The 25312-nt window shown below is 42.5% G+C and overlaps 2 protein-coding genes across 4 annotated transcripts in view; both read right to left on the reverse strand.

Annotated features, from left to right (window-relative positions):
* Nucleotides 1-10414: 10414 nt before the first annotated feature.
* On the reverse strand, nucleotides 10415-15449 carry fzd1 (frizzled class receptor 1). The gene has a single exon (XM_085472875.1). It carries the CDS (start codon nucleotides 15090-15092, stop codon nucleotides 13434-13436), a length of 1659 nt encoding a protein of 552 aa, XP_085329001.1. The 5' UTR covers nucleotides 15093-15449; the 3' UTR covers nucleotides 10415-13433.
* A 3299-nt stretch (nucleotides 15450-18748) lies between these two features.
* Nucleotides 18749-25312, reverse strand: part of cdk14 (cyclin dependent kinase 14) — a 240744-nt gene continuing 234180 nt past the window's right edge. For all 3 annotated transcript variants that reach the window (XM_085472876.1, XM_085472878.1, XM_085472877.1), the window contains one exon: nucleotides 18749-22958. The gene's annotated coding sequence lies outside the window, so the exon portion shown is untranslated. The remainder of the gene's footprint in view (nucleotides 22959-25312) is intronic.

A 25312-nucleotide genomic window follows, 5' to 3' on the forward strand; every position in this document is an offset into this window, starting at 1 on the left:
CACACAGAGCTCAGTGGAGCAGAAGGATCTCTGGGTTTAATCACCTCACAGTCCCAGCGCCTGTTGTGAAGGAAGGGAAATCCGTAACAGCGTTTATGCAATAACACAGATCTTTGTGTGCTGTAAGAGATATGGCGTTGACACTTAATTTCCACTCACTGTATATCACCCACCTCTGCGAATTCATTCAATGTGACTTATAAAAATCGAAGGTTATTATGAAACAAATGACTGTAAACTGCTTTAGATCATTTTTAGTATGCAACAACTGTAATACAAGGATCAAACGGGCTCGTTCATTTTTTATCTTTATAAACAAATTCTGCATCAGGGTTTATGTGACCTCCATAGATATGTAACGTTTGGTAAAAGCAGACCAAGTGTGACTTGTATGCTGCAACAAATAACATATTCTACACGCTAAATGTACCAAACATAAAAACAGAATAAATAAACCTAACATTACTAAAGCAAATGATTATTTATCTGAAGGTTCTTGTATGAGTTCTGAATCTAAATGTGTAGGAACATGGTGACCAGAGACCACAGAGGATATAGTCAACAACGGACAAAATAACCACAGGTGAAAATGGGCGGGTTCCAAGAAAAACTTTTCTGAATTGTGAGATGAGGGATTTAAGCAGCCAATGAGAGTGTGGAATACTGTTGAATGACATATGAGCGGGTGCTAGGCAAATAAGAGGGTTACCTACACAAGTCTGGAATGTCTGCTAAAGATCTAAATGATGCATGACAAGCACCTTCCTGTGTGGACGGCTCTTAAAACTCACAGTTTAGTGAGGGACTCAAGACAATCCAGATTTTTGTGAGTAGCTTTGGTCTGTTGTGTGCAGACAGAGCTGGGATGACTGGTGAATGCAGGAGTGAATGTGTGTGCGAATGGTTGTCTGTCCCTGTGTGTTGGCCCTGCGACAGACTGCGACCTGTCCAGGGTGTACAACGCCTCTCGCCCTATGACAGCTGGGATAGGCTCCATCGCCCCCCGCGACCCTGAAAAGCAGGGGTGTCAAACTCAAATACACAGAGGGCCAAAATTCAAAACCGGAACAAAGTCGCGGGCTAACGTTAATATTTATTGAAATATATTTATTCCTCCAGATATAAGAATGAATCTTTTCTTATGGACACGTTTTGCTGAAAAACTGAATAAGAAACAAGCAAAGCTTAATACTAAACAATATATATATTAGCTGTATAATACCAGTAGGCCAGCTCTGATAGTAATTTGGTATGGCTTCATGGGCCAGAGTTTGACACCTGTGCTGAAAAGGATAAGTGGAAGCGAATGGATGGATGGATGGAGGCTTTTTAGTGAGTTTTTACAACATCCTGATAATAACGAATGACAGTAGTCAAGCCTAGAAGTAATAAATGCATGAACTAGGTATTCAGCGTCGCTCTTTTATGAAGAGTTTAGTCGATGTTGGACGATTCACATTAGTAACCATTTCATTGTTTTTCTTGTCTTCATTGCAGTTTGTGTCGTGGTTTCAAGTGGCTCAATAAATTAGTTGTATTGCTTTGCTGTGCAGACACAACTCTAAAGCACTCTTTGCATATGATTAACATCATCCAAAATATTTCAGTACAACATATGATGACAAGAGACAAGTTCTCCTTCTTCTACTATGGTAGCCAATTGAATTTTGTTGTATACCGTCCATGTAGTTTTACTCATCCAGACTAGTCCAGGAAACCTAAGAACACCTGTGACTGGGATATGAAGCCATGTGGTCAGACTGGTTTAGGGAGATCTTGGATTGCATTTTAGATAGCAGAGCTTGCATTTTAAAAATGTTGCTCGATCACACTTATTTTGATCACAAGCAAAATGATGATCAAAGTTGGATTAACTGTGTTTTCTAATAACAACTCAGTAAAGACCAGCCTTTCACTTTTCTTTGGGGACAAACATCCCTTCTCATAGTGCACACTCCATTAAAGTTTCTGTTGTGAACTGTAACACTGTGGCACAGATCCTGAGATAATCACTGCTCCTTTTCTCCACATATTTCAGCACAGGACTGATGTCAGACAGCTGAGCAGATACCGTTAGTTTTTTAAGTTGTTGGACAAACACACAGGATTTATATTCTTACCACAGTGAATTTACAATCGCAAAATGTAACATGTGGTTAAACTCTAGACCTTCATCTTTAATTAATAGTGTTAACTATTTTGGAATTACACCATCTTTAAACACAGTTTCAGAATCTGAAGTCTGAGCCCCAATGAACATCACCACATGCTGTGTTTTCTCCTCTGACGAGGTCTTTACTGCTGTCACCTTCACTTGCTGCTTGTTTGTGGGTCTTTCAGCGGAGATCAGGTGACTGACTTGGCTGGTGAAAAATCTCCCCTTTCTTTGTCTTGAGAGATGCTTGGTTGCCTTGCAGCACGTTTGGGCTGCTGTCCGAACAACTTTCCAGCATTTGGCTTATTTTGAGCAGAGAGTAAAGCCAGTGAAGTCAGTGAACACTGGTGACCTGGTTCCCCTGCCAGCCCATGCCATTTCAGCTTTTTTCAGAACTACTACATCACCTTCATTTGTCACGAAACAACAGAGGAAAGCCTCTGGGGAACCGTGTATATGGCTCTAAGCAGCTAATGCAAGATTTTTGTTAAAACCCTTGAATTATGGCTGAAACTCGGTCCTTTGTTTTATTTAAAACCCACTGTGGTGGTGTGCAGAGGCACAAGCACAAAAACGCAGTTTGGCCCTAACTGTACAGTGTTTTTCAAAAATGACTAAATTAGTAGGATGTTCTTTGGAATGACGTAGGTCTGTACATTAGTGGTATTAAAGACTGTGATGTTTACAATAACAAAAACATTTCCACATGATCCCCCATTTGCTGAAAAATATTGTGGGAAATCTGGGATTGTTGACGTGAAAGTGAAAAAGCCAAAAGAGTGGAAAAAGGAGAAATGAGTTAATGACAACACGTCATTGTCTAATTCAATGAGTGTGACACGTGGAAAGTATTTCAAAAAGAGGCCAGTAGGAAGCTCTATTCCAACAATAAGGGTTAAAAAATACTATATGCAGGGTTTCTGTTTCCTGTAACATAACCCACTGAAGCTACGAGACAGCAAAGGTTTACGAGGCCACTGAGATATGAACACCAGTTCATCTGAACCAGTAAAAGCACGTGGCTCTGCAGTTTCCCTCTCCTTCTGCTACTCTAAAAGGCATCAAACTGAAGGCCTTTCTTCTCCCTGCAGCTCTTATCTGCAGCTCTTTAAGAAACAGTCAGGGTTGAAAAACAGACGGTTTCCATTAGGAAATTTCATGCTTGCATAGTTTCATTCAGCTGAGCCTCAAACACAAAGAACAGGGAGGGAGAAAAAATGAGTTTGATCGGTTTCTTCTTTTGAGGAGTAGCTCTGGGTCTGTGGCTCCCAGCAGCCGAAGGTTAAATAAATGTATATATACTCAGCTTATTGGCCTACCTTTAAAGAGTAAGACTTTTGAATGGTGAGGGCAAACATTTGCTCCTCAGTGGGTTTAATATTAATAAATGAAGAGAAGCAGAAATATGGATGTTTGTGTAATATTTAAACTAAATACACTGACCAAGGTGAGGAGCAGGTCTGTGCTGAATCTATTACAACCTTTAAATATATTTTATAAGGAATTCACTGGACAAGGACTCTAATGTTTTACTACACACATTCACACTCTGAAGGATGAATCGGGGCAATTTTTACACTAATGCAATCCAATAAACGGCTGTTGTTTAGTGTTATTTATTGAATAGGATGATTGAAGATAGGTGGGTAATTTTAACATATTCATGATTTTAACAAACAGTAGCAGGAAGTGGAAGAATCATACAACCCTCCTCCTCATGCTGGTCACCAGCTTGGTCACACGCTGCTCTGGGATGGCATCTCATTCTTTAACCAGCATTTGTCACCAGTGTGGTTGTGTTTGTCACTCTGACACGACGACACACTCAAGCTGATCCAACAAGTGTTCAGTTAGGTGGAGGTGGGGCAGGCAGGCTATTCCATCCTTGCCATGCCCAAATTCTGGAGGTAGTATCTGATAAACCCCACTTTTTGTGGGATGAGCGTTGTTATTGGAGGGCAGAGTTTGGTCCCAGATGTGGAGATAAGGTGTTTCCACTGCTTGCAGAATCTTATTTCGATATCTCTCCGTATTGAGATTCCTTGTTTTTTAAGTGAAGGAGATGCCGCCCATCACACTGCCTCCACCAAAAGCTGTTACTGCTGTGCAGCAGTGGGTATAGCTCTCTCTGCATCTTCTTCACAGCGTGACCCTACATGTCAACTGCCGTAAACAGAATCTGGACTCGCTGCAGCCTGTCTCTGACATCCCTGTTATATGGAGCCTTTAATTAGGAGATGGTACTCGGGCCTATCCAAACCATGCTGCGACATGGTTTTGTTGTAGCCTGGTCTATCAGGCACCTGAGTGGCAGCACCTGTGCTACCAGAAACGAAAAGAGTCAGAATAAGCTGTTGGGTATTAGCAGTGAAGATTTGGCAAGTTTTTCAAATGTGCCCAACTCTGCCCTGCTGCTCAATCCACAAATGCATTTTCCTCAAAAATGTGGCTCCACTGATAGAAACAAACAGGCCTTACAACATAGAAATAATCGACTGAACAAAAAGTCGTATTACTTTTGGTGCTAGGGTTAGGATCAAGTACGTAAGGCCTCAGTCACACAGGCCAAAAGACAAGTCAGCGACCCCCTAATAACCCTCTGCTAAGGAAAAGGCGTTAGCGATAGCAGAATGCTGTGGTTGCAATATGAATGGAAGAGATAGACTCGCGTAACACAATCCAGCTACTGTCCAAGCTGAATGTCTGTGTACGTTCTCAGTTCCAGGTCACTTCTGGACTTCCAAGCTGGAGTGAAACTGTAAAAAGTGTGACACAAACCAGACCGCTTGCCTTTAAAGTAAAAGTTGGCCAAGTCAATTCCAACACTGAGGTACGCTTTTTACTTTGAAGGTAAATCTTCTCTATTTCCAGTTTTTGTTACAATTTTTACCACTGCTCAGCTACTAGTTAGTATTTGCAGAAAAACATGAAAAACTACAGGGAGTCTGCTAGCAACCAAAACAGTGATGCATGGAGGCAGCATCCCGAGCACTGATGTTTGACAGAGCAAACAGCATGTAAATGTTATCTACAATGAATAGAATACATGACGTATACGCCATATTTATGTCCATAGGCATTAAAATGTTCAACATGACTCAAATGTCTTAACAACACTATAAAAACTGTCAGCCAACCAATTTAAAGTTCAAAGGAGAAAAGCTGTAAATTAATTACATAATTTAAAAAATGGCTCAACAAAATGCAATAAAAATGTTCTACGTATCCAGATGTTGAACAATTTGCTGCTTAATTAAAAACTAAATAAATTTGTGTTGTTTGCTTTTCTAAACTGAAGCCCAGTCTTTTGATAAAAGTCCATGAAACTGATGTTAGAACTCTATTTGTAAAAAGTAGTTGTTGGTTTCTTTTGCGTTCTCCTTCAGTTTTCCCGTTTTGTACAGTTTTTATTACAAACTCTAATTTTAATTTTGGATTCTCCATTTAAGCTGCTTCAGCCTTCTGCAAGCCACACATGTTCACCACAGCTCCTCCACGCCATCACATCTCTGACTCAGTGTGGTGTTTGTTATTACTGATGCCAGCTCTGCATATTCAGAGATTTGCCTGCTGCTCGTGCTTCCTTTAGGCTTTCTGCACATCCATGTGGAGGGCAGGTAGTTCCCAGCATAGGTTAGTGCAGATCTTATTTTGACTAAAGTGGTCCTGATAGAACTCGTGTTGGTGGCGTGTGGTGACTCTTTTTGAATGGCATAAACACTTTTGCCAGTTTGGGTCGGCAGTTCAATTAGTGCTGCCTACAAATAGGGCACTAGTAGAGTGGGGTCATCACTCTCCAATACAGCATGATACAATGAAGTACACTCAGGGACGGTGTCAGTGTGGTGGGTTGAGACACAACAGCAGTGCTGTAATTGAAACTTTCATGAGCTGTGGATTTGATGCAGTTGTTTAATGTAGAATAAGGCAACAGAGAGAGAGCAAGCAGACCAAGTGAGCGGAGATTTGGGTTGGAGCTGCAGAGGCAATCGTACCCTCCACCTCCATCTCCCATGTGACTGCACGGCATTTGGAGCCACTTTGGGCCTTTCTCTCTGGAGAGCTTCTTAACGGTGTGATCTTTGATAACTCTGTCACACACCATCAAAAACCTTCATCATTATTCACGCTGAAGAATTGGCAGCAATTCCTCAGAGCCTTCCTCTGCTTCTGCTACAGTGTAAGTTGTCTCCACTCTGGCGTTAAGCACAAAAACAGGGCACTCTATAGGTTTAGGAATTCAGTCGTCTTTGTCGAAAATGTAATGGAAACAATATGCGAACGTACCACACTGTTGTTTCCCAGCTAAGCAGAGGGAAAGCAGATTAAACAAAGCAAACAAGTGAAAGGCAGTGATCTGACTCGCACCGCATACGCAGTGACATTCGTGGGTGTATGACTGAGAGACAGCCTAAGAAGTATATAAAACAGCACATCAGTCATCCACAGGTGGAGACGTGCAGGTGAAGTTCACAGTGTCAGGCAGCATGGTGCCGCCTCATTTGGCAGGATGCTGCACTGCAAGAGCAGAGCTGCAGAAACACTCAGCTGACCTTGAGGCGGTATGAGACTCAGCAATGAGTAAAAAACAGAAAGACAAGTGCAGGGTGGAGGTCCATTTTCTTCAGATATGTGGTGACTATTTTTAGCAAATTGCACTCAAAATCTAATTCACATACAGAGATTGTGAGTGTGTGATACTGAAGCAGAAACAGACACCGTGCTAAATATCTGCAGCAACAACTCAAACCTTTCAAGGATCCAATAATAATGTTGGTGTTGTTCTGTTTCTCATTTTGACTGGAATATTTGTAGATTATGTTGGTTGTTTGGTTCCTCTGGCTTTGTTTTATTGTCTTTGCATCGTTTCGTGGCCACCTTGCATCTGTTTGAGGTTGGCATTGTGCCCGAACACAAAAAAGAAATGTGAAGGATTCATTTTGATTTATTTATTTATTTACAAAATGAGTAAAATCAGGAAAAGCAAAATGGGGAAATGAACCATTTCACATCAGCTCACCAAAACTGGACGAGAAAAGATCAGAAAATCAGTCCACAGCCTCCACAGTCAGCAGATCCCAGTGCAGCAGAGCACCTCTGGGATGTGGGTGAAGTGGAAGTTTGGACAAGCAGCCGACAAATCTACAAGTGTGATGCTATCATGTCAACGCAGAGCACAATCTCTGAGAAAGGTTTCCACATTAAAGCAGCTCTGAACCCGGCACTACCAGGGTGTACTTAACACCGAGTGTGTACTTGTATGTGCTCCAGCTAAACATATTTGCGTCTGCTGCTACTGACACTGTTACTGACCTCTGACATATTTGAAAGGGTTTGAAGTAATTTAATTGAAAACACTGATGAACTCGTGAAATGAGATATTCATCACCATGCATCACCATGGGTTAGGTTATCGCAGCCTGATCGCAGACATGTGATAGATTATGCAGCCTAACAAGTTGATTTTCATTCCATCAGTGAACTGAAACCACTAACTACCAGCTGGAATAAAGAAGCACTGCGCTGGTAATGCAAAACAGCAATATTTGGCTTCAGGAGGATATTTGTGTTTGAAAGCCATGTTTAGTTTTTATGTCGCTTTTAAAATACAACCCCTATTATTTCGTTTGTGGCTGTACGAGGCATCGGCAGACATGGAACTCTGTGCGCACAGAGGCAGGCTCAGACACGGGGGTCTACTGGGGAACGACGAGCTCTTTCTTTCCCCTCCTTTTAGCATGTCTAGTGAGTTAAGTCATGTGAAAAGAGAAACACGTTGCAGAAGTAGTACACATCTTTCTGGGAAGCACAACCCTTCCCAAGTTGGCCTAAGGGAGTTAAAACTCACAAAGCTGGCACTATTGCATCTAAATGTGGCTACTCAAAGTGGACGCACAATTAGCCAATTAGCTCCTTGCAAAGTGCACCTTAGGGTTATGCTCATTGAAGCAGGCTGAAGACATCAGGCAGGTTTAGAACGGCCCACAGCAACACCAACGGCAACTGCTGAAAAGAGGGGGGCACAGAGCCATAATATGATTAGCTCCACCAACAGGCTTCATACCACAGGTTTTAATGTAGCCATGTGTACCCAATACAGCTGTCTTTGCTCATTATTAGCTGATTTCAAAACAGCTATGTGATCATTTGCAGGAGGAAGTTCTACTGGAAAAGTTTAAATGAGGTTTCTGAATCCATCATGACCACCAAACCAGCAGTAGACTAGCTTCTTTTCTGTGCTCATCCTGTCCAGCCTCAGTGTAGTGTTTGATAGCACTGATCAGAACATAACGAGACCAAACTGTTGGTGGTAAACAAAATGCACTGCAGCGATTTGGACTGTCTCCATCGAATAGATTCCAGTTTGTGTGTCTTCATAAGAGTCTGCCCTTTATACATGATATTAGAAAACACTGTATACATTTTCATTGCTATGCAGATGATTATGGTTATATTTATCTATACAGCCAGATGCCACGGTCAGTGAGTTAAATTACAGGCACACAGTCCTGGATGCTCCTTATTTTCATCTCCTAAATTCAGACAAAACTGAGATCTTTACATTTGGCCCAGAAACATGGTCTCTACCCAGACACTTCCTCTGCACGGCATCACCTGTATATGAAATATAAAATCTTCAAGTTTCTGAATATTTGCCTAAAACAAAACCCTGAATCGTTTCCGGGCGCTTCGCGAATGCTTGCCTCCTTACAGCCATGTCGACCCATGGTGTGGCAACATATCACTAGATTTAAATACAAACTGACTTAAAGGATACCCTATAATTTCCTAAAACAAGAAAAGTTGCAGAACTCTTGAGGTCGTGTTTCAACATTTTGGAAAACATGTTTTGTTTTATGAAAAATGAGTTTAGAAGTTGAAACTGAAGTCTAAAAGGGAAACAACTAAGCCTACGTTACTTTGCCAATGAAAGTTGAGTTTATCTACAGCTGCCCCCAAAGCAGTCTAAGTAATATACTGTACATATATATGAATATCATACATAGGAACCAGATGTGAGCGCAATAGGATGTTGAGGCCTTGACCAAACCACAGCTTTAGTTAGAAACTGTCTGAAGATTGAAAATTCCTTTTCCCCCTGCTGTCCATGCTAAAACCTGTGAGGCTTCACCAGCAACACAACAGATATTAAGACTGACTCACCATGAGAAACACATCGACTATTCAGTGTGACGATGTCAAAAATATGTTCCACTTTCCAAGCAAGGAGGGCGTCTTCACAGTTGCCGTATGCATGTGGCAGACCATGTCAGAAGTCTGCGGAGCCATGCAGTGGTGGCTGTGTAAGTGATCAAAAGGGAGGCAGAGCAGCGTGATGAACAGTCGGGAACAATGACTCTGGCAGCTGACCCATGAACACGGCTGGCACACGGGTGCCAGAGGCTCTTTAGAGCCGCAGTCATTAGTGCAGCCACATTAAGGTCTCCCAGGGATTAAAACGACTCTGAACCCCCTCACAGGTATACATATTTTGATACTCCAACTTCTTAACTGCTTTTCTAATCCAGGCGTGTGGGAGGGCTGATGTCTATCCCAGCTGTCACAGGGCGAGGGGTGGGGTAGACCCTGAACAGGTCACCAGTCTACCTAACAGGACTGAGCATTTCTGTCTTATGTACTCATACGACTCGCAAAACATCTGTACCGTTAGCTTCAGTATGAAGACAAACTGTGGTCCACTGGTAGAAAATAACTTTGTGTATTTGGTACTTGCATGAAAAATGAAAGCAACATACATTACTTATATCGTATGGATTGTGGAAAGCTTGCTAATAGGCGCTAGCTCAGATTATTTCTAACCCTAGCTAGTGATTACTAAAACTACATCAGCCTTTGGCACTATAACATGGTGAAACTGAGGTAGCTATTTTCATTTGATGTTTCTTTAAATTGATTAAAATATAGAAAGAAAATGCTGTCGTGCTTCAATAATGTAGCAGAACATCACAGTTTCCCACCGTAGCTGCTAATGCATGTAAAACGTGCCATTTTTGACTTTTTATACATTTTCTGTGGATGTTGGAACAAGAGCTGGACGAATAAGGACTGAGACAAACTTCTTATCCTTGTAAGAACAAATGATCATCCTAGCATACGAACTAGATCATACCCAGAAGATATTGTTCTAAAGCAGAGAGAAAGACTTTAAAGCCGTTACTCTCTCAAAGCAAATACAGCACATGAATATTCTGTAGTTTCTTTACCAATTCAAAAAAAAAGAAGACATTTTACAAACGCTTGACAGTTGAAATGATGACATTGTTTTTATTCTCATAAAGCAATCAACGTAGCGTATATATGATTTTTTTCTATAAATATAAAGGTTCTCTTCATAGCAAATGCAAAGGAAATTACTTCAAAGCAGTGACTATTGTAGAGCCGTCAACACAATAAAAGGATTATTATGAATCGGAAGCACTGTGTGGAAGAGCGTTTGACAAGAACACACAGTCGTGAAATGTGTGTGTGTGTGTGTGTGTGTGTGTGTGTGTGTGTGTGTGTGTGTGTGCCGAGCTGCACCGACAGCAGCCGCTCTGCATTTCAGCACAAGGCTTCCTTTCTCCTGCGGTGGAAGACATGCAAGCTGCTGGCTGCTCTTCAGTCCCACAGTGCAGCTATGTTCACGGGGATCAGGTTACTCTGCAGATGAACCCGAGCCCCCTTTCAACAGTTTCTGACATGTTCAAGCCCCAGGTACAGAACGTGAAAAAACTCTTCCAAAAATGTATGATATGTGCATTGCAAACAGCCGCTCTCATCGCTGACTGCAGACATTTACAGCACCGCGATTGAGTCTGGACACCTTTAACCTTCTGGACAAACAATCTGTCGGTTCTTTACTTTGTCAAATATAATAAAAATGTTAAAATCTGTATGTAAATCAGAACTGCCACGAGGAATTTTGCAAACAGAAGTAGATTCAAATCTAAATGTACTTTGTAGTACTGGAGACTCATTTTGTTTCCTCATTTAGACACTTTGATAAAGGGGAGAATTATTATTATTTTATTGTGAAACACGACACTGAACCCATGTTTCACTTTATACCGTCCACTAAAAATGATCTCGTACTACTGACGAGTATTCAAGCTTGAACAGTTTCAAAAGCTACTTATGACCTAAAAGATCTAAACGTCTTATTTTTAGTTATGTCATCACTTTCATTTCTGTTAACCTGCAGATTCTCTTTGAAACACTAATTCATACCTTTAACTGCATAAAGTTAAAGGATCTCATCTCCAAATTCTCAAAATGGAATTTTCAATTTTGACTTGAATCTTTTGTTCTTGCCTGATAACAAATTCCAGCACAATCACACATTTTTGATGCAAAACCAAACAAACAGGAATCATTTTCGACGTGTTGTGTAACAAACTATAAAGGCTCAAAGGCGTCCAAAGATTAGACACAATACTAAATGTCAGAAAATAGTCAAAGTTAAAAATGTGCTTCAACACACACACACACACACACACACACACACACACACACACACACACACACACACACACACCTGCAGCAGTATTTCATTTTCTCTTTAAAAACTGCATTTCTCAAAATAGATCTTTATTAAACAGACATTACTGCTGCTTTGAACGTGTGCAGTGAAGGAACACACCAGCATTTCTGCATGTTGTAGATCTACATAGAACTGTTGTTAGATTGTTACTGTGCTTCTTTCAGCGCTCGTGCAGCGTGAGGGCCGAGTCTGTGTTCACTTTGGTCAAAGTTGTGTTGCTGTTGCATCAAATTACAAGGGCCAGTCTGCGTCATAGCAACCATGCCAGAAAAACAGAACATAGTGCTGGGCGCTACACTGTTCATAATGTCATGCATGACAGATTTTTTCATTGAGAAAAGTCTGGTCAACTGAACAAATTTGTTACTAATTTGTAATTCAGAATTTCACGCAGACAAACAGCATGCTGGGATACGCTAGCAGGTTAGCATAACAGCGTGGAGGTGCTGTGTGCAGCCTGTACGGTCAGGAGCAGCTGAGGCGGGGCGAGGATGAAGAAAAGAACAACAAACAGCAAAGATGACCACGAGAGGATCTGCTGTGTTTCCTGGTCTCTTCTCTGTGGGCAGGGCTGCTCCACACACAGTGACATGGATAATGTGCGACTTGAGGTAAGTGCGTTTTTCCTGATGGCTGAATCATTTCCCCCACAAAGTTCGGAGAATAAGTCCAAACAGACTTTCTTAAAGCTCACGACCCACAACATGTTGATTTTGTTACAAACAGGGACGAAAAAATAAAAAAGTGGAAACACATCTCACGTAAAACTTGCTGTTCTGCTTTAAGGACCGACAGGACAACATAGACTGTTTTGTGTGTGTGTTTAGGGTTTTACACTCCTGACAGAAGAGCGAGCTGCTGTAGCCCTACATGAAGACCCGCCGAGACGACCCTGAAACTGAATCTCACTGTCGCGCCGCCCAGCACTACACGCAAAAATACCAAACAGGAATCTGAAGGTCAGAGTGTTCAGAATTACAAAAGCAGATCGTGATCACGGCAGATCATTAAAAAGAAACATGTTTTCAGGAAAACGTGAGAGAAATTCATCTCGCGTTTTGCCTGACAGCATTGTAACATACATGCAAAACCACTTGTGTGTTCCTTTACATTTGCATGACTACCTGCGCTTTATTTAGAAAAGGAATGTAAGGGCCTGAGCTACAGGCCACAACCATCTGCCACAGTGACTCACATTCACAACCTTGCACACCACTTCTTGTTCCCAGGATGCTGACACGTCCCTCCAGAGCCGGGCCACCGCTCGCTCCACTGTACAACAGACACAAACTACAGCTGGTTAATCGGGGGGAGAGGGAGCCACGAGGAAGCACTTGGGTTTCACGAGACTCTGCTTAGAATAGACCTGGGGCTCACAGGCAGTTCACCGATCACTCACACACACACACACACACACACACACACACACACACACACACACAAAGTACTCCTAGAAGGTGTCTGCAGTAAGACAAGTCATGAGACCTCAGGACTGTTGATGATCGGCTGGCTCTTTGTGATGATTAAGTAAAATTCCATCAAGTCCAACGTATGAAAAAAGGTGTTTCAAAAAAATCTTTTTTTAAATCTTTAAATACAAATATATACTTACAAAAATCTCACAAATGCATATGTACATTAAAAAAACAGAGCGAGTGTCTCCTGTGAGTCCAAGAAAATGAATAAAAAGAAGGATTATCATTCAGTTTGTCACAAAGCAGTCTGTGTGAGGTTCGACTACACTGTGGTCTCGCCCTGTTTACTGTTGGCCAGTCTCGTGTAAAACCTCCTCCAGGAGTTAAGGGTCTTTCCGGACCAGATCCAGAAGCCAGAAGTGATGCCAACAATGAGCGTCATGAGATACTTGATCATGAAGACGGTGAAGTCCGGGCTCATGTTGGGGTGGCTGTGGGCCGGACACGGCACGGCGTACGTCTTGCACGTCTGGCTGATCCACGTCCTCTCCCACTGCTCTCTGAAGGCCTGCTCGTAAAAGTAGCAGGCGATGACGATGGTGGCCGGCACGGTGTAGAGCACGCTGAAGATGCCTATCCGCACCATCAGTTTCTCCAGCTTCTCCGTCTTGGTGCCGTCGTGCTTCATGATGGTTCGGATTCGAAACAGGGACACGAATCCGGCCAAAAGGAAGGAGGTGCCGATAAACAGGTATACGAAGAGGGGCGCCAGAACAAAGCCGCGCAGGGCGTCCACGCTGTTGATGCCCACAAAGCAAACCCCACTCAGCACGTCTCCATCCACCTGACCTACTGCCAGGATGGTGATGGTTTTGATGGCAGGAACGGCCCAGGCCGCCAGGTGGAAATACTGAGAGTTGGCCTCGATGGCTTCGTGGCCCCACTTCATTCCTGCTGCCAGGAACCAGGTGAGAGCCAGGATGACCCACCAGATCGAGCTGGCCATGCTGAAGAAGTACAGCATCATGAAGAGGATGGTGCAGCCCTCCTTTTTGGTGCCCTGCACCACAGTCTTTATGTCGTTGTCAAACTTGTCATTGCAAACCACCTTGTCCTCCAGTAAAAATCCAGCAATGTAGGCGATGGAAACCATGGTGTAGCAGCCAGAAAGGAAGACGATGGGTCTCTCTGGGTAGCTGAAGCGCTTCATGTCCACCAGGTAGGTGAGCACCGTGAATAAAGTGGAAGCACAACACAGCACTGACCATATGCCGATCCATATGCGGGCGAATTTGAGCTCCTCCTCGCTGAAGTACATCATCCCGTGGGATCTCTTCGGCTCGCACGGCGCGGCGCAGTTCTCCTGCCCGAGGAAGCGGTAGTTCAGGTAGGGAGGCACCCTGAGCGAGGCCGGGCATCTGAACTGGCCGTTCCCCGGGTCAGTAGGTGGCCGCTCGGTGGAGTAGGGCCCGGGCTGGGGCTCCGTGTGGTCCGACATGTTCTGGCCGACGCACAGCTCCCCCGCGCCGTGGACCGGAAAGCTATCGCACGCGAGGCTGTCGGGCCACTGGAAGCCGAACTTGTTCATGAGCGCCTCGCAGCCCTGCCGCGCGCGCTCACACAGAGAGCGGCACGGGGGCAGCGCCTTCTCCAGCACCGTGCACACGGGGGCATACATGGAGCACAGGAAGAACTTTAAATCCGGGGAGCACTGCACTTTCACCAACGGGTAGAACTGGTGGACCTCCAGCCCCGCGTCCTCCTGGTTGGTGTGGCCCAGCAGGTTCGGCATGATAGTCTCATTGTAGGCGATGTCCGTGCACAGGGGGATGGAAATGGGCTGACAGAATCCGTGCTCCGGTATAGACAATCCTCGGTCACTGCCGCCGTATTGGCCGTTGACTCGAAAAATCCCCAGGTTCAGGAACAGGATAAAAAACAGAAAAAGCAAAGCCGAGCGGAGAAGTCTGTTGTAAGCCATGTTGAGGAATGCAGACGCTGCCGTACTTTCTGCGTGTTGCTTAACTAACTTGCGTTACCTCAGCAGGCAGCAGGCTACTTCCCTGAACGCTCTTTGTTGGCGTTTCTCGCAGAGGTAAGCGCCGCTTCTCGCCGCGGGATTCTGGCTGTCCGTCCTCCCTCTCGTCGCCGCGCCGAGGTAGCAGCGCAGTGCGTTAGAACATCCACACTCGTGAATCGCAAACTCGGACCTCCTCGGGTGAAATCCAGTCCAAAACCAAGCCCGAACTCTAATCCTCCAGGACAAGGACAGCTCCGCTCTGCAGCGTGCCCGACACAGCGTCAGTCTGCCGTTCAAACCTGTTCTGCGATCCCTCACTCTAATGCCACTGCAGCCAAGCTAACCGCCAGTCATTATTACTTCCGCGATAAACTTTCACAATAAAAGCCTTTAATACAACTGTAGCTTGAGCAGCTTTGTGAGCTTAAAAACTAATACGCAGACTATTTTAATCTGGATGGGAAAATTTCATTATCTTGACTTTATCCCCCTTTGGTTCTGATTTTGTATTTATTACATTTTATCATTTTTTTGAATATGCTGCCTTCTCTAGAAAGTCATTCAAAATGAAATGGTTAAGTTATGATAATTTAGAGAGCAGATTAAACGCACAGTAAAAGTACCAAATAAAAGGAATATAATACACATAGAGGTTAAAGTACTTTATATTTTAATAGATGCAAAAAAAAAAGACGTAGCTGAACTCTGGTTTCTACTTTGGCACACATACTTTTGTACTGACGCACTTCCTATCTACATCCGTGTCACCTTCAATAGCTTAATACCTCTCTCTCTCCCTCTCTCTCTCTCTCTCTGTAGGATCTAAGAGATGGAGGTTAGGGAGGGTCTGCATTTTTCCTCATGTTTGCATAAATTGCAGGGGTTCGTTTTGGAACAGCGCTGCACACATTAAAAGACCGAATCAAGTGTCCTTCTGAGTGTTGGCTCCCTTCCTCTTTACTTTGTTTGCTTGTAGTCTCTCTTTACATGCCTTAGCAGTTTGTGGTCAATGTCTTGCAAAGCACTTGCTCATAGGGGCTCTTAACCTGATCAAGCCTGTCTCTTCCTCTGTATCAGTGGTGGTATAGGTCACAACAAATTGTAGTGTTTTTTGTTTGTTTGTTTTAGAGCCATTACATTATATTGTCTATCCTGTAAAATAGTCAGATGTCTATTCATATTAATGTACAGAATTCACCTGCTTGCTGCTACTACTGCACATTCACCCAGTGTATATACTATATGTGTGTATATATATATATATATATATATATATATATATATATATATATATATATATATATATATATAATGTTCTTCCTCTACAACCCCCCAATTTTTGCACATGTCGAGGAGCGTGTCAGGCTACATTTCACTGTGTGTTATACTTGTATAACTATGCATGTGACAAATAATAAAGAGCCTTGAACCTTGAACAAACAGCTGACAAAGACATCTAATACAGATGTTTACCTCAGGAGCCCAAAAAAAGAGTAAAACTAGAGACTGAGTGCTGGACTTTGATTCCTCAGGGCAGCTGAACCTCAGAGTGAGCTTGATTGCTGATGTTGTTTAAGAACTACTGGATTAAAACAGAGAAGAAGAAGAAAGTATATTTTCTTCCATGTCCATATTGGGTTTTCAGCTTGTCTGTACTGCCCTCTAATATGAAAAGCATTAATTCATGCATTCATTTTTCTACTCTACTGTTTTCCCTGATGCACCTCATGTATTACACGTATATAAATATGTTGTATTTGCTCCTGTAAAACTAAAACACTTCCTTTTTCTGTAGGGTTAATGGAATAAGTTGGACTCTTCTGCCCTGAAATCGAGCGTGCAGCATTGTTGTTCCACATGCAGACAGTTTGTAGTCACAGACATAACTTCTTATACTCAGCATTTACTCAAAGACTTTGATTATTACTGAACAAGAGGGAGGAATTAGCTAAAGGTGGAAAAATACATACGATCCTTAACGCAGACAAAATGAGAGAAAGGTTTCCCATCTGGCACTGCAGGCTGTTAGCAGGAGGAGAGGAGCGAGCACTGTAAAATGCACACTGACATAGGAATGCTAGATTTTCTTGCTTGGGCTGCACTGAGAGTGCGATGAGAGCTTCACGCAGACTTGTGTCACCAGATGTTCTGCTTGTCTTTTATTTTAAAGCTCTATCTGTAGCAGTATCACTAAAGTCTATATCAGAAATGTTGAAAACTATCCAGTGATGATGTAGAAAGTCTAGAGAAGTAATATGTCAATATTAATATGTTTTTATACTGTATGTGCTGTAGACTAGAGAGACACAGGCAGTTGCTGTTACATGGAAATCTGCAATGAAATGAAATCTATCCTGGGGGATTCATTTATTTAACTTTAACTAAAGCAGCCACCATTGCAATGTAATTAGCTTTGTATCTTAAGTTAGAGTAGTGCTCTAGCACTGCACTCGTGCACAGAGCCAAAGTGGAATACGATCTTCTGGGTTCTGTTCAAACCTCATTCAAAATCCCAGTGACATTTGTAACTACGCTCATAACTACAAATCCAGCTGTGCTATTAAGTCCCAGATTCCCAGTTGTAATTATGAATCAGATGATATTACACACACTGTTTTCAAGATAGAAACTGGTCATTACAGTAATTCTGCAGCGTTGACCTGCAAATGCTTAGGGTTTGTGGGAAATGGTGTTTGCTGAGAGCAGCTAAAAAAAGGTCATTAAATATACTCTAATAATTGTGCATGCACAGGCGACTGCTTTATTTTCTCTCTCTGTACAGCATATACTTTACAGTACTGGGTGTAATCAGAAGAGGAACACACACGGTCCTCTGTTCCTCCTTTGAAAATCAAAATTCAGAATTTTGGTTATTAACTACATATATGGAATAAGACACGTACTGTTTTAGGAAGGTAATGTTGAGTAATCAGATTTTTATCTATTCAATTCCATTTTATTTTATTCATACAGCACCAAATCACAACAACAGTCACCTCAAGGCGCTTTATACTGTAAGGTAGACCCTACAATAATACATACAGAGAAAAACCCAACAATCATATGACCCTCTATGAGCAGCACTTTGGCGACAGTGGGAAGGAAAAACTCCCTTTTAACAGGAAGAAACCTCCGACAGCACCAGGCTGGGGAGGGGCATAGATAGATCCTAGATTCTAACCTGTGCAGTTGCTTTGTGACTGAAAATGGTTGCCCATTGGCTGGTTGCATACCAGACCTCTGGGGGACAGGTTGGTCGAAGCAACTAGCAAAAAAAACCTTCAGTCCAGCTACTGGACAACCACCAACTTTTCCTAGTCACAAGGAAGTTCTTGTTTTTATCTCTCTAAATGCTTTGCAGACTTTGTTGCTTCGTTGAACTTGATGTGAACTTTATATCTGCTTTGCTGCTGGTTCTTCAGTATTTCTGGGACATTATAATGTTAGCCTAAGTGACTGACTGATTGGTTGATCAGTGTCACTTTTCTGTGTGGCCAAAAGGTCAAAAGACTCTAAAGAGACACGGCACTAGGCTGTGTTTAAGTATGCAGAGACACCACGTGTCAACTTTTCTGTGTGAACGTAAGAACAAATGATATGTGACCCACAGACGCATCTGAAGCATTAATAAATTTTTATTTCAGGTAAAACATTAAACAACATTTACAGAAGGACATTACATCTTCCATAATAACATTACATACAGCTCGTAACAAATAATGCAACAGCTACTCTACTGTATACTATAATATTTCACTGGATGAAGTGACTGACACTTCTGTTTTCCAAACCACTTGTGAAAATGACGTATTTTCAGTGCAGCATACAAAAAGAAAAATCCAAACGTGAAGAGAAGCTTTACAGAAAAAAGTTGCAAACACAGACTCATCGTTGAGCACGGCGAGGATGCACGTTGGCTCCAACCTATATGTTTTTCCTATTCGTACGACTTCTGCCCACACCACAAAGACTGTCAAAAATAGATGCCTTATATTTATACTCATCATATATGTACAGTCATATATGACGTCTCTTTAACAGCATTAAGGGGACACTTGTAACCCTGTATACAAACATAGTGGAAGCGTCACTTTTTCACTCCAGCGACGATGAAAAAGCACTACGTTATCAATCTCTCTTTCTTCTCTGTCACAGTGCTAAATGTGCAATTCCGACTAGTCGTTCCTTCACTGGGCTCTACGTGAAAGATATGAAGCACATTCAAGTTAAAACAGAGCTTGAACTCTGCCTGCACAGGACTCAAAAATATACGTTTTTTACAAGACTCCAGGCTCTCGAGCCTAAAAGAAGAGCATTGGGGCGTGGGGGTTGGGCTGAATGAATGAATATGAGCCACACTGAAAGTGTGCACACAAGGAGAAACATAGCAAAAATAATTATTCAGCTGCTAATACTGCCTGCAATCCCTTAAAGCCAAGCGAGGCTGGGCAATCTTAGCACAGCTCGATGGTATTAACCCTCCTCTGTCACGCTGCTTTACTGGCATTACCCACCGCCTTGCCTCCCCTTTTTTCGTGCCGCACAATCACAGCCCGGGGATGACACTGAAAAGCCGCGAGATAACTCAGAGTACAGCACTTCCACGAGTTCTCCCCTATCTGCAATAAAAGTTAAAACCAAGGGACAATATTTACATTTGTGAGGAAGGCTGGTTTGAGCAAAGCAAGGGTATATATATACTTATATTCATATATTAATCATTAAGGGCAAAGCCAGTGCATAACAGAAGAACACAGGCATTCCAAACCAGTGGCCCACAGCCGTACGTACTGTAATAACTGAAGTAGCCAACTGGAAAAGCTTCATGCTAGCTACAGCTGAGCTTTGGTTCACCACATGGTTGGCATAAAGAAGAGGGATTATTAAATTATGTAAGCACTGTATGGAAGAAAGACATGAAAACAGTCTGCAAAATCAGCCGAGAGAGTGCACGTAGGGGTTGCAGGGTTTTCTAGATGCCAGGTCTAGATGGCTGTGAAGAAATAATCTGGCAGGCAAGACATCTCTATTATGTGTGTTTGAGAGGCTGTGGAGTCACATTAGAAGCATCCACGGTTTCCATTCGTCCATGGCTTCAGATTTTTGGCTAATCAACAGTGCAGGGCCAATATTATTGTTTCAGTCGCTTTCAAACGGACTGGTAAAGAGGAAGCCATTGTATCGGTAGCACTTCACATCATCACCACACATCTAAGCTGAAATATTCAGATATTTGCACACAAAACAACAAAAGAAAGACAAAAACCCAGTAGAAGATCTTTGCAGATGACAGCATACAGCTCACCTTCATCGCTGTGTCATAAAATGTTCCAAAGCACGGGCACACAGTTTGGGAATGTCTCTGCTTGAGAGCACATGTTGGTGTTATAGGGACTGATCAGAGTTAATCACCACCTCCTACTATGTGTATCTACTCCACACACTCACACACACACACACACACACACACACACACACACACACACTACAAATCAGTCATTCAAATTTTTCAGAGAAAAGAAATTCCAGATCTGTAACGTAGAAGCTTAAAAATAACTCGGTGACTCAGATCGTCTGTGTCCGAGAGGATATTGCAGATTCTTTGTTAGTAACAGTAAAAGTGAAAAGGAGGATTGTCGAGGGCAGGATCAGATAACAGGCCACGCTGCCTGTGCCTTTTCTACATTAGCTCATATACATGGATGGAAGCACCAGTGCTTTGCTATTGCCCATGTTTAATACACTCACACACACTAGCACACACATGCATTTCCATTATCCAGCTGTTGTTAAACACAGTATTGCGTCTATGCGCACACCGGTTGGTGCCGTCCCCGTAGAGTTGTGTACACTGTCAAAATCGTCCGCAGAGATCGTTTGGACGAGAGAGACTTTTCAAGGTGCGAAACACAATCAGTTCCATCTGGTTCCATCGTGGAGGTCCACGGAAATATCAAACTGCTAGAATTTTCCTACAAATGGGGCCTTACTTTGGGAGTTTTGGCCTTTACTCTCGAGGATTCTGAGTGAATATTACTCACATACACATTTCAAAGTGCAATTACATACAACAGGTCACCCATAATAACACCAGCTTTTTATTGCAAATACAAGAATCCATGTCTTACTTGGATTCAATTCAAAAGAGAGAAGCCAAACGTCGGCAGTACGAGCTGACGCATACTAAGGCCTTTTCATCTCAGCTGCTCGCTGTTACCTCTGCACATGCTCATTAGTGTCCTTTTTTGAACTCTGATAATATGATACAAATAAAAATAGATTTGTCAGAGCTTCAGCAATAGGCAGGTTTATGTTTAAAAGTGCACAAACCTGGACTGTGTTCAGAGAAACCAGCCAAAGGTAATTCTCATTAATGCTGTTTTCCTCCATTAGTTGGTTTGTCCAGATAAACAGCTGCAAACCAGTGTAGCAGGAGAGACTGCAGTGAGGTCATGGAAACGAATGAGCATCAGCCAGATGTTGGTCCACATCAAATATTAAAGGTTATTTTATGGTCTTTGGTTCAAATTCTGGGTTCGTGACATTTGGCCGAGTGGTTTTTACACCATTGTGTAGTGGTTAACACATTTGCCTCAGCTCTGCAGTTTGAGACTCAGAAGAGCCACAAATTCAGCATCAAGGAGTCACAGCTGGAGTTTTCCTAGTGTCAGGAATAAATGTGTCAGGTAGGGCATCTGATGTCAAATTTGTGTCTATTTGAACAACCTGGGGTCAAGTATGCAGATAAAAGCCTTGGTAGGTCACAGGAACAGTGGACTGGAGCTGAAAAGCTCCCAAAACTCATACGTACTTCAGTCTAAGCACTGGTCCATGATAATCTCCTTCTTCTTTCAACCGTGTCCTTTCATGTAAAAGCAGTTTTACCCTGTTGCAGTACTGTGAGATGAATATTCAGAGAAGTGATGAAAATCCTGGTCAGAACTACCAAAGTAAGCCTGTAACATGAACCCACACAGCATGACGAACATCTGACAAAGAGTCTTATCTACTATTACCTACCAGATTTGAGTGTTAGTATTTACATGGGGTTTGAAGCTGTTAGCTACTTTGTTGTGAGTCCATTAACTAATAAATTAAAGCTTTAAAGCAGGTGCAATTTAAGCTACAAAAGAACCGAGGACCTCCAATATGGCTGCCAGAGTAGGCTACCTGAAAGCCCTCTGAGATCGTCATTATTATGACGTCATTATTATAGCGTCATTATTATGACGTCATTATTATAGCGTCATTATTATAGCGTCATTATTATGACGTCATTATCACGGTTTTCTCCTATAATTCCACAAATGAGAGATAAACAGAAATGAAAAACTTTAGCATTCGTTGTTTTCTTTGAAGTGACTGCATTACTTCTGTTTCAGAGATGCTCGTGTGCATGGATTTAATGGCACGAGCAGTATAGTGGTGACGAGATGAAGCAATATTAAAACTGTCCATTATATAGTTTCTAGATGAGTATATCATACATACAAATATACATTCTTAAATAGGAGGCTAGTTACAAACACAAAACACAATATGTACCAAGAGTGAAGTCCTTTTGTTTATACTTAGACAATGATATATGAATTATTGGAACCTTATAAAAAGTAAACAAAATTTGCAAATGATAGCCTTAAATCTTAGGTACCGATCAGAATGCACACATGCTCTATGCTCGTCCTCTTCCTGATGCACAGCCACACCCGCGCGCACACACACACACATATCGTGAAGGTAATAAATAAAGAGAACTGGGGCTCTTTCGTGTCTCTGGATCCTCAATGTCAGCGTCTCTCTTCGTCTTTTCTTTTCCACAACAGCCACCTGAAAAGAGACAGAGACGACAACGTCTGTTAGCGATGGACTCCAGAGCGCCGACAATGTAAAAGTAACCATATCACATGTTTTATATGCTTTTCAGCAGCTAGTTGCCAAAGTTGTTAGCATAGCAAATATTTTCACAATTTTCTAAGCTCTGAGTGTTTGCCATGGCTGTGTTGGTGTTTTGAAGCTGGTCATGTCAAACAGGAGTGGGCTCCATCTCATATGCTTTTGACTTGTAAACCACGTGGTAAACCTGCTCTAAGGCACGTCATACTCACAAGCCTGCTGGATCAGCAACAAGTTTCTCGAGGTCAGATTTCAAGGTGTTTTTTTCATAAACTTTTATAGAGCACAGGGGAAAGTGTTACCTGAATGACCTGGCTACACAAGCGCAAAGCTCGTTTGGAAACGGGTCTCGATTCGAGTCATTTCTCAAAGTTCGTATCACATTAAAAGACTTCCACAGGTTGATAACTGGATAGCAGCAACAACAGGCCAGATGAAGACAGCTGAGATAAAACCAAAGGCGGACTGAAGGAGGTGAAGAGGAGGAGGGAGATGACCAAGAGGGAGCAGTGGATGAAGAGGGGGAAAACAAGATAAAAGTGAAGGACTTGATGATGTTAAACAAGAGGGAGTAGAGGATTGGGAGGTGGAGACGGTACAGGAGAAAGAGGAGGAGAGGATGAATGTCACAGAGGAACAAGAGGAGGAGTGAGCAGAAAAAGAGGAGGAGGAGTAATGGATGAAGAAGAAGAGGGAAATGTGGATTGATAAATAATGCATTGCTTCTCTCCGGTCCCTTTCCACCCTAACTCTCCTCTTTACTGCCTCATGTTCTCTCTCTGCGTCTCTGGATGTCATTCGCCGGGCCTTTGCTCGGCAGCCCTCAGCGGAAACAGGCCTGTATATGGCAGGAATCTCAAATGCTGATTTTATTTGCTCCTCGTGACGCCAAACACGTATATATGCATCCAAATACAGACTCACGAACATGTATTTCCAAACAAGCCAGCATCACATTACCCTCTTTGTTTAGTTACTGCGGGAGTCCAGAGGCAGTAAACCATTACAGAGGCCATTAAAGCACATCCTCAGGCACTAGTGTTAGAAGGGTTCAAGTAAAATGTGCCAAGACGACATTTCGTCCCAGGATTTCTGCAACAGCCCCGTGATTCAGCCATGCTAAATGATCATTTAGTGTTGTAGTAGCAAAGAGATTACTACTCAGAGTATGTGAGGGTGCAGCAGGGTGGCTCTAAAGCTACGAAACAGCACTGAAGTCAAAACAGAGCTGGATAGACTTTCCTGATTGAAACGCCTACAGTTTATGAACGTTACTCTAACAGCTTCATTGGTGACGTTGCACACTTTCAGCCTCCAGCTGCTACTCTAATGGCTACATTGTGGCAAAGACGGGATCATCCAATCATTTTTAACCAGTATAAGTCACTGAAAGTGAGGCTTACTTTTTGGTAGGTATCATACAAAATATCGTAAAACACCACCTCTGGATTTTTAATCCCTGGTTCTTAGTTTCAGCAGTGAAAACATCTACTAAGCTCACAGGTGGCGTCATTATCATCGGTGCTACGACTGCGTGAAATCATTTCCTCACCGTTCCACTACAAAACCAAGAGTTCAACAACTGAGGACAAGAAACAGAGTCACATATAATAATCGTTCATTCATAATAATACGCACTAACTGCACATAATTCTGGTAGCACAGCAGATAAGTGGAACATGAAGTGTACTAGATGAATTGTAAGTAAATAGCTATGTGAGCACATATATGCACTCAAAACAGCAGAAGTACCTGATTCGACATGCAGCAGTCGTTTTACAGTATAATGTTGTATTCTGCAAATTAGAGACTATTATCAGATCTGTTTTTCAAATTCTGGAGGGCAACTTCAATGACATTTGATACAGCAGAAGTGACGCACAACTACACCCATTTTAGCCAAAGCAATACCAGCCAGCCTCTTCATCGTAAACGTTTAGAGCTTTGCAAAGCACGGCTCACACTGCCGGTGAGGGATACTTATAGAACTGTAAAACACAGTCAAAAGTTCCCTGCAAGGCAGTAGAAATATTACATTTTGCATTGTTTTCTTTCGCCCTAACAGATGCAGCGCAGCTGACGGAGGAGCGAGATGCTCACATTGTGTTTCCACCCACACAGTCCCGTGAGAAGGTGTAATCAGCCAAAGTAATTCAAATCACCTGTGTGGGTTTACCGTGCATCCAGCTTAAATCTGTTCCAGGTCTGCACCAGTCTGACACCAGACTTCCAAAATGGGATATTTATCTTTCACATGCAACCTGAACATCACTATGATACGAAACACT

Source organism: Copadichromis virginalis, linkage group LG11 (assembly GCF_057382275.1).
Source record: "Copadichromis virginalis isolate Kocher_CV1m ecotype Utaka linkage group LG11, C_Virginalis_male_GT1.1, whole genome shotgun sequence".
NCBI classification, from domain to species: Eukaryota; Metazoa; Chordata; class Actinopteri; order Cichliformes; family Cichlidae; genus Copadichromis; species Copadichromis virginalis.

Coding starts and splice junctions, on each gene's coding strand:
- fzd1 (XM_085472875.1), bottom strand. CDS start 15,092: ATGGCTTACAACAGACTTCTCCGCTCGGCTTTGCTTTTTCTGTTTTTT.